The 10,285-nt window shown below is 43.9% G+C and overlaps 1 protein-coding gene across 1 annotated transcript; it reads left to right on the top strand.

Annotated features, from left to right (window-relative positions):
• Positions 1–2,943: 2,943 nt before the first annotated feature.
• Positions 2,944–7,335, top strand: LOC125468984. Its single transcript, XM_048565850.1, has 7 exons — positions 2,944–3,095; positions 3,195–3,256; positions 3,622–3,690; positions 4,013–4,089; positions 6,084–6,266; positions 6,916–7,056; positions 7,132–7,335. The coding sequence occupies exons 1-7, from the start codon at positions 2,944–2,946 to the stop codon at positions 7,333–7,335; spliced, it is 888 nt and encodes a 295-aa protein (XP_048421807.1).
• The last annotated feature ends 2,950 nt before the right edge of the window (positions 7,336–10,285 follow it).

Genomic DNA, 10,285 nt, shown 5'->3' with positions numbered 1-10,285 from the left:
TATTGTTTTATTTCTTTTCATAATTATTTTGGTAAACTTATCATAATTTGAATGATTTTTAATGTTTGGTTTTTTTACTTAGTTTATGCGGAAGAAAGTTCTGACGTGGAAAATCTTACTGAAAACACGATCAACATAACTCTTGAAGGCAATAGATCAAGCCAAAATTCCGATACAATTTTCTCATGATGATCAATGAAGATTGAGGATTTTGTAAAAGGAATAACATGCAAGCTTTGAGTTCCATTAGTAAGGTTTAAACTTTTAAGAAAAACTTCATTACCTTGAAAACAAAAACTCTTTCATTTTACATATCCTTGCACATTTAATATTTTGTAGTAAAGTAGTAGTGTATATATGTTTTTTTATTAGGCTCTTACTTTCAAATGTAGATATAGTACTTAAACGACAATAATATTTATGTGGCAATGTGTGGTATGTGTAAATTTAAGAAAAAAATTATATTTTTCTTAACGGGTCATAAACGGTTGGGTAAAATGACCCGACCTGTTAAGGACCTATTAAGATAATGGATGTGACACGACACGACCTGTTAAGATAACAAATGTTATACAAAAATGACACGAACACGACAGACACAACCTATTTGCCAGGCCTAGAGAGAGGGAGGGAAAGGGGAAGAGGGAGGGAGAGAGAGAGAGAGAGAAGAAGAAGACGTGGTTCTTGAGAAGGAAATGGCCATTTGGGCTCTCTTTATCTTCCACAGCAGAGGAAGTTACTGAAGGGATTGATGTCTGTCGCATCCCGGCCCGGGGTCCACCACATCCTGGGCCCGCTCCACCACCTTAGCATGATATTGTCCGCTTTGGGCCCCGACCACGCCCTTACGGTTTTGTTTTTGGGAACTCACACGAGAACTTCCCCGTGGGTCACCCATCATGAGAGTGCTCTCGCGAGCTACTCGCTTAACTTCGGAGTTCCTACGGAACCCGAAGCCAGTGAGCTACCAAAAGGCCTCGCGCTAGGTAGAGATGGGAATATACATTTAAGGATCACTCCCATGGGCGATGTGGGATGTCATAATCCACCCCCCTTAGGGGCCCGACGTCCTCGTCGGCACACCATGGCCAGGGTTAGGCTCTGATACCAAATTGTCACATCCCGGCCCGGGGTCCACCACATCCCGGGCCTGCTTTACCACCTTAGCACGATATTGTCCGCTTTGGGCCCCGACCACGCCCTCACGGTTTTGTTTTTGGGAACTCACACGAGAACTTCCTAGTGGGTCAGCTATCATAGGAGTGCTCTCGCGCGCTGCTCTCTTAACTTCGGAGTTCCTACGGAACCCGAAACCAGTGATCTCCCAAAAGGCCTCGCGCTAGGTAGAGATAGGAATATACATTTAAAGATCACTCCCCTGGGCGATGTGGGATGTCATAATCCACCCCCCTTAGGGGCCCGACGTCTTCGTCAGCACACCACAGCCAGGGTTAGGTTCTGATACCAAATTGTCACATCCCGGCCCGGGGTCCACCACATCCTGGGCCCGCTCCACCACCTTAGCACGACATTATCCGCTTTGGGCCCCGACCACGCCCTCACGGTTTTGTTTTTGGGAACTCACACTAGAACTTCCCAGTGGGTCACCCATCATGGGAGTGCTCTCGCGCGCTACTCACTTAACTTCGGAGTTCCTACGGAACCCGAAACCAGTGAGCTCCCAAAAGACCTTGCGCTAGGTAGAGATGAGAATATACATTTAAGGATCATTCCCCTGGGCGATGTGGGATGTCACAATCCACCCCCCTTAGGGGCCCGACGTCCTCGTCGGCACACCACGGCCAGGGTTAGGCTCTGATACCAAATTGTCACATCCCGGCCCGGGGTCCACTACATCCCGGGCACGCTCCACCACCTTAGCACGATATTGTCCCCTTTGGGCCCCGACCACGCCCTCACGGTTTTGTTTTTGGGAACTCACACGAGAACTTCCCAGTGGGTCACCCATCATGGGAGTGTACTCGCGCGCTACTCACTTAACTTCGGAGTTCCTACGGAACCTGAAGCCAGTGAGCTCCCAAAAGGCCTCGCGCTAGGTATAGAAGGGAATATACATTTAATGATCACTCCCCTGGGCGATGTGGGATGCGCGGATCACTTCCCGGGCCCGCTTCACCACCGTAGCACGATATTGTCCGCTTTGGGCCCCAACCACGCCCTCACGGTTTTGTTTTTGGGAACTCACACGAGAACTTCCCAGTGGGTCACCCATCATAGGAGTGCTCTCGCGCGTTACTCCCTTAACTTCGGAGTTCCTACGGAACCCGAAACCAGTGAGCTCCCAAAAGGCCTCGCGCTAGGTAGAGATGAGAATATACATTTAAGGATCACTCCCCTGGGCGATGTGGGATGTCACAATCCACCCCCTTAGGGGCCCGACGTCCTCGTCGGCACATATGCGACCAAGGTAAGGCTCTGATACCAAATTTTCACATCCCGGCCCGGGACAGATCACTTCCCGGGCCCGCTCCACCACCGTAGCACGATATTGTCCGCTTTGGGCCCCGACCACGCCCTCACAGTTTTGTTTCTGGGAACTCACACGAGAACTTCCCAGTGGGTCACCCATCATGGGATTGCTCCAGCCCCCTTCTCGCTTAACTTCGAAGTTCCAACGGAACTCGAAGCCAGTGAGCTCCCAAAAGGCCTTGCGCTAGATAGAGATGGGAATATACATTTAAGGATCACTCCCCTGGGCGATGTGGGATGTCACAATGTCACTGGTCTCACCGCCATTGTTACAGGCGAGGGAGTTTTCGTTTGCTTCTTCTACTTTTTTTTCAACTATTATTATTTGTTCTTTTGGGAAAATTTTCTTTGGTTCAACATATCGATGTTGCAGGAGCATCTAGTGGTATTGGCACCGAAACCGCACGCGTTTTTGCACTGCGTGGCGCCCATGTGGTTATGGCAGTGAGGAACATGGCAGCCGGTAAAGATGCAAGAGAACAAATAGTGAAGGCAATCCCCAGTGCCAAAGTTGATGCCATGGAACTGGATCTCAGTTCGTTATCATGCGTTAGAAAATTCGCATCGGATTTCAATTCCTCCGGTCTTCCTCTTAACATCCTAATGTAAGAAATGTACAGAAACGGTACAAGTTCTTGAAGAGGCTTAGTTCATAAAATCCACCTCAGGTAACAATACTCGTCTTTTCATACGTAACAATGCAGGAGTTATGGGAACCCCTTTCACGCCTTCGAAGCATGGATGGAGCCAATGAAGGTTCACTGGGGCAGATGCCCCACTTAAGTAATTCATTTGTTTAATTGTAAACTACAATTATATAATATACACGGGTTATCTTTGAAGAAAATATATGTATCTAATATCTAATATACATTCATTCTACTTATACTCTATATCAAATATTATGTGAGCAATAGTGCTCCTGTTCTGTCATTCAAATCAAAAGAACTCTCTCCCACTGATCATGTACGTATGTTTTTCTCATCACTTTGCCACTTTCTACTACTATATTGAAAATTTTGTAACATTGAAATTGTGATAAATCATCATTTGAAACCATCTTTAATATCATATTGCGTATAACCATACTATAATAAGGTTTTCTTAGTTATTTTCGGTTGCTCCTACTAGAAGAAATTTCTGGCTCCGTCTCTGCTTCGAAGGACAAGATCGAACTTCAGTTCGCCACAATCCACGTCGGTATGTCGCATTTGTTACTCTGTAAAACTGACAGTTTAAAGTACAAACAACAACAATAACAACAACAACCAATCATTATCGCACTAAGTAAGGTCAGCTGTATGAATCCTAGAACGTCATTGACAGTTTAAAAAGTATTGTTGGTTAAGTTGTTCTAATTGACTGAATGTTTCTTCCAGTTTAATCTGTAGCCAATCTAGTTTTATACCTTTTAACTGTTGGTGTCGGAGCATATGCATCAATGAGCTCAGCTAACTGTTCATAATTCTTTGATTCGGGAGAGTTGATTTATATCTGTTTGGTTATTTTACTGATTTTGCAGGTCATTTTCTTTTGACAAATCTTTTGTTGGATACTATGAAGAAAACAGCACGCAAAAGCGGCAAAGAAGGGAGAATCGTAAATGTGTCCTCAGAAGCACACCACAACCTATATCCTTAAGAAATTCGTTTTGATAAAATTAACGATCAAGCAGGGTAACATTGAGATAATTCTTAGTTTTTAGATATTTAGATAGTATTATATACGTATTAACGCATAAGTCATATAGGATTTTGATTAAAAGCGGGTGGAGCTTATGCAAGAAAGTTTGGACTTGGATTTTGGTCATATCAGTACTCCTGCACAAGTTAGTCGCGTATTATATTTGTTTTCGGTGTGTTTCCTTGGTTATAGCATATGCTGAATGGAGGGAGTTTGATATGAGTCTAATCTTATCTGCAGGTACAGCAGCTTTCGTGCATATGGCCAATCAAAGCTTGCTAACATTTTGCATGCTAATGACTTGCAAGACGCTTAAAGGTAATCAGCAACGTTAAATCAGCAGAATCGTGATTCTGAAAATACCCGCTCGCTTGCATTGGTCCAATACGTCTGTACTTTTACATGTAGATATAAACACACATTACCTTGTTTTATGTTTATGGCAGTCATGGTGTGTTGAGTGAAGAATGAGCAGATATAACTGCAAACTCGCTTCACCCTGGTGCAATTGTTACCAATCTGTTTCGTTATGGCAGCATTATTAATGGTAAATCACTTCACTAAACCAACTATGTGAGTCTTATTTAAATGTATTCCGATATAATCTGCATACTATCGCTTGTCGAGGAGGTTTGTATTCAGTGTGTGTTCAAAGTGTAAACCTTGAACCATTAGTAAACTTCCCAGCTACAATCGCAGGAACCATTAGTAAAAGTACGGCGCAATCTGCACCCTCTATTTCTCGGTGAATTCTTGGAGTACATACGGGAATTTCATAAGAAATATTCCGCCAATGACTTATATGGATTACCTAAGGCATGTCAGGAAGCCCTCGACCTAGCACTAACTTGCCCTGATGTTGAGCAAATTATCCAGAAAACTTCCGATCCGGCAATGAAAGCTAGGTTCCAGCATATACGTGAGGCTCGAGTCCTCGACCGGCGCCTATTTTGTTCGGGTGCTTATTGATAGACTGATGACATTTTCACTTGACATTCGTTACGAAAAGACCAGAGAAGTTGAAGAGGTATAAGAGAGAACCATGCAGTTAGATTTCTTCGTTTCACTTGAGTGATGATGTACGCTACATACATGATGACGATGATACAACAAAACAGGTAGTGCAAGAATAGAATAGTATGATTAAAATACAATATGAAATAAAGAATATCTAAAATTAAGAATAAACATGATAAAATAAGAATATATATACACACACACACACACACACATAGTACTAAGTTTGAGAAATTTCGGATCTAATAGGTATATTCAGATGTCATCGAAATTTTTCAGAATAAAAAATATTCAGACTAAGAATATAAGTTTTCAATCAAACTTTCACCCCTAAGTAAGAGGGAACAAAAAAAAGAATCTTTATTTTATCTGTTTTTATAAATGTTTTTTTAATAATGTACATACAATTTTATCCTTTTTTTTTTTTTTGCTCAATAATGTAAATTCTTGCATAAAAAACCTGACTAAATTAAATATAATTGATATCCAAGAATTTTACCGTTAATTTCGTTCAAGCATTTTGTAATAAAATATTACACATGTCGTACTATGATGTTAAGATGCAAGTTGTGGAATAGTATTGGTGTGGTTAGTATTGAATTGTTAACATGTCCCTATAAATTGAGCTCGATTGACCCTGAGTTTAAAACCGTGAAGTCCCAAATTGAAACTGAACTAGTTCGGTTCTTTGGTTTGGTTTATTTGTCCTAAAACATTTTGACAAGAATTGGAACGAGGCAAACCAAATAAATCTTATTAGTTTAGTTTTCAATTTTGAGGATAAACTAAGACAAATAGAACCAGGTTTAACTTATTGAAAATGTCACGTCATCTCTAGCCAGACCACGGGAGCGACCGCTCCTAGTGTCTCTCCTCTTGTTCCTGTTGTCCAGGCCTTGGCGGAACAACTGCCAATGTCATCTCATCACCCTGCTGTACCGATACCTGAGGTAGTGGCCGAACCAGCTGCCGCTCCAGCTGTGGCTTTGGAGCCGACCATTGCGCCTGCTTTGGAGGAGACGGTCGCACCTGTCGAGGCATCCCTCATCAAACGACCGACGACCATTCTGGAAGGGGTATGATTCTATTGCTAATGATCTTCTTCATTTATCAGATTTTCAAGTCGTAATAGCTTTTTATTTCAAGACGATGAGAGCGACGGGGGTGACGAGATTCCGCTGACGAGTCGTCCCCGGCCAACCAGATCTACTTCTGCCAATCTTCCCCTTATGGTCGAGGCGGCTGTTCAACCGGATCCTCCTACGGCCGATCGTGGGAAGAGACCCCTGGTTGAGCCTGAGGCGACGACAGAAACACTGCTCCACCACGGGATGAAAACCTCAACATTCCTCATCAAGATGTTACCTCGACTTTTGTAAGGTTCACTCTCTTTTCTTTATTAATTTGATTATGACGCAGCTGAACTCAGGAAAATATTAAATGTCAGGTGCCCGAACGTTCATTTCACCGACAATTCTATGCATCGAATGGTGTGATCTACATTTCCTGGCCACCTCCGTGGCCATCAAATGTAGATAAACTCTATTGGCCGCGTGAATTGAGAAGCAGTCTTAGGCACTGGGCTCGGCCATTAAGTTCTCTAGGTTTGAGCAATGAACCAGAGGACGTGGTCGAAGTCTCCTCTCGACAGGTTTAGAAACAAATTCCCTCTATTATGCATTCCATATAGCTTTCCTTTTGCTAACATTTTCTCTTCATGTGCAGCCTTCGTGGGAGGTCGAGCTCGACGCCTTGATTACAACTACCTTGGAAGTGACTGGCTCTTCAACGACTGCAACCAAACCTTCCGCATCAACGGCCGAACCAGATGTTCTCGTCAAGCTGCAGGAACTGCTATCCCTTTCGGCGTCACAAATTCTTAAGTGCTAGGGCCTCGACTCCGTAGGGGAATATCTGAACGATCTTGCGGCTGATGGTCAGTTAAGCTACGAAGCTATTACTAAAGCATCTTCTGCTCTGGAACGAACTCGAGAATATTTTGATATTTTTGAGGGAGTTCTTCGGGCCGAAGATGACTTGAAAGTTGCGATGGTCGTTCAAGAAGCTTTGCGTCCACGGGACGACATGCTGAAGATGAAAAAGGAAGCGCTGGCTGACCTCGATTGTCATATTGCCAAACTTTAAAACCGGAGATTGGCAATTGCTTCCGAGCTAGTAAGAGATTTCGAGTCGGGCGGCAAATCCTGCCTGACGGAATATGCGGCTAATGTGCAGCTTGTCGAGCAATTGAACATGGCTCGCTAGTATGTGGCACCAGCGTTCTTGAGGTCGAATGGCATGACGACCCATTCGTAGGTATCGAATGCCCCCAGGCAACAGAATGCGGTTTTGTGAATGTCGACTTCAATGATAAAGATCTGATTGTAACCGGCATGACCGTTCATGAAGGACAACATTTCATGATTGGTTGCGGCATCAATTAGTAAATCCGAGATTGGCATTGTGTATTCATCCTTGGGAGTGGCCAGATTTAAATTACAAAAATCGATGCAGATGCGGAGGGCTATGTTGTTCTTTAACACCGGGACGATATTGGCCAACCATTCGACGTACCGAGCGGTCCAAATAAACCCGGCTTTCAAAAGCCAAACTAATTCGTCCTTTATGCTGAGTTGTACTTCTATCAAGAACCGGCATGGGGGTTATCAGAAAGGCTTACACCCCTCTTTGATGCGTAACTCATGTTTGACGAGGTTTCAGTCAAGGCCTGGCATCTCATGATAATTCCACGTGAAACAATCTTTAAATTCATGGAGCAGTTTACAAAGCTCGACCTTCATGGGGGGCAGCAATAACGCACTGATAAACAACGATCGAGGCTCATCTGCTGTGCCAACATTTATTTCTTCCAATAGGTACTTGACCTGGGGCCGATTGTCTTCGAGTTCGGTCGATGCGACCTGAACTTTGTCGAACGATAAAACGGGGCCGTTATCCGCTTCGGCCAAAAATTCTATTAAGTTTATGCCTGAGTGTGGTTGCTTGGCAATGGCATACCAATGAGCCAGCAGATGTTCCATGGTGGATGAAACCACGGCCCGACGCTTTTCTTGTTTGGCAACGTCAGTCATCGGCATTGGTAATTAGATCTGCCAAGCCGAGTCTCGGCGAATCCTGCTATACAGTCTCGGCGACTACCTTGATAGCTTTCTGAACTGAAATTCTGGTCAACCATCCATCCTCATTAAAACCCTGAAGGGTGATGTAGCCGACGTTATCGTCATAATAGCGAGCCTGGATCATGTTGGTTTCAAACGGCTGATTATCGGCTGGATGAACTACAGCCGATTTGCAGTCCCAAAATATGAGAACTTGGTATAGTGATGAAGGGATGTAACTTGTTTGATGAATCCAATCGCGGTCGAGCAATACATTTTAGTCAGTCTTTGAGTCGATTATGAAGAATGTCATTATATGGTTACGACCTGCAACGCTGACTTCTAACAGGAGCACTCATTTTGTTTGAGACTTGTTGATAAAGTTGCTCATCGTTATTTGAGACTTGTTGATAAAGTTGCTCATCGTTATCCCTGATAGTATAAGCTCGTCATTGGAACGGCGTAATGCCTTTATGATGGAAATCGGCATGATGTTGATTGTGGCCTCATAGTCGACAAACACATTGGAAATAGGATATCCCTCAATATGAGCCGTGACGTATAATGGCTTTAGGTGTTGGAGATTAACAGAAGGGGAACGGGGAAACAATTCGGCTAAGGCTGCCTTAAGGTTGTCACCTTTACTGATTTCCCCATCCTCTTCAATAACGATGAAATCCACTTGTGTTGCTTTTTCGGCAAAAACCATAGTGATCTCCATATGCTCGAGGACCGAATGACCCATCGAGTCTTGGTCGTCATCTGCCAGAGTAATAGATGTAGTATCAGTCGTTGGAGTGTATTCAATTGGATTTTTTAGCGCCTCGTTATGTACCGGCTCTTCGAGTACGTGGACTGAATCTATTTCATTCTGGTTATCTACCTCGAGCGTGTTTACTGTCGAAGATTGATTTCGTTCTTGTAGTGCTTTATGGGCTCGTTCTTCGTAGGCGATTCGGTCGTTCCTTGTGTCTAGGTATGTGTCTAAGGGCGCCACACGATTTTCCTCATCGGCCGTAAGGCCGAAAAGAGATACGACCGAGAAAACTTCGAAATGATATCGCAAATGCTGAAGGTCTTCGAGCGAAAAGGGTAACTCGGCGGTGTCTATATCTGTGTATTGGTCGACCTCAAAGCCGAGGACTCAAGCCTCACGTATATCCTGGGTCTTTTACTTGTACCTGTGGGCCGAGTCTCTCAAACACTTGCCGTTGTTGGCCGACATCGAGTTCCTTCAGCGGTTTTGCTGCAGCCGTGGATGGCGGACATGAAGTTGGTGCCAGAGATACTCTCTTTTTAGGTTCAATTCGTGTTTTACAGTGGTCGCACAAAACCATTGATTCATCAGTTTCCTCAAAACTAGATCCTGACATGGATTCAATGAAGGCTGGCCCTGGAGACTCCTTGAGTGGTGCTTTTGAAAATAAATCAAGCTTAAGTCTCAGCTGACCACCCTGCTTGCGGACATGCTGTATCGGCACGAATTCGGCCTTCCCTTTTCCTTTGTTTCTAGGGAGATTAGCATCCACTATACCAATTGTCGTCGAGGGGAAGGGATTGATGTCAACCGCCATCTGTTTCTTAGGGAATTTTAACTTACCCTTCTCAATCCAACTTTGAATCGCATCACGGAACACGACGTAATTATTGGTAGCATGCTTGTTTGAATTATGGTACTTGCAATATGTTTTGCCTTTCAATTCTTCGGCCTTAGGAATGTTGTGTCCTGGCCAAAGCTTAATGATCTTTGCTGCCAACAATTGGTCGAAAATTGCATCGGCCTTGATGATATCAAAAGTGTAAACTTTTGATGTTTTAATCATCTCTTCAGAGGCCAAGCGGGTCTTGGCATCTTTGGAACTGATTTGAGCTAATGCCTTGCAAACGTATGGTTTATCTATCACTATTTCAGCCGCGTCCATATTGGCGTATTGTGGGTCCTCATTTTCGGCCAATGCATAGCTGATCGTGGGATT

This window comes from the organism of the source record quoted next, unplaced genomic scaffold (assembly GCF_019419815.1).
Source record: "Pyrus x bretschneideri cultivar Hongxiangsu unplaced genomic scaffold, Pyrus_bretschneideri_v1 Contig4, whole genome shotgun sequence".
In the NCBI taxonomy this organism is placed as follows: Eukaryota; Viridiplantae; Streptophyta; class Magnoliopsida; order Rosales; family Rosaceae; genus Pyrus; species Pyrus x bretschneideri.
The sequence above is the reverse complement of the archived record's forward strand: the minus strand, read 5'-3'. Positions and strand labels throughout refer to the sequence as shown.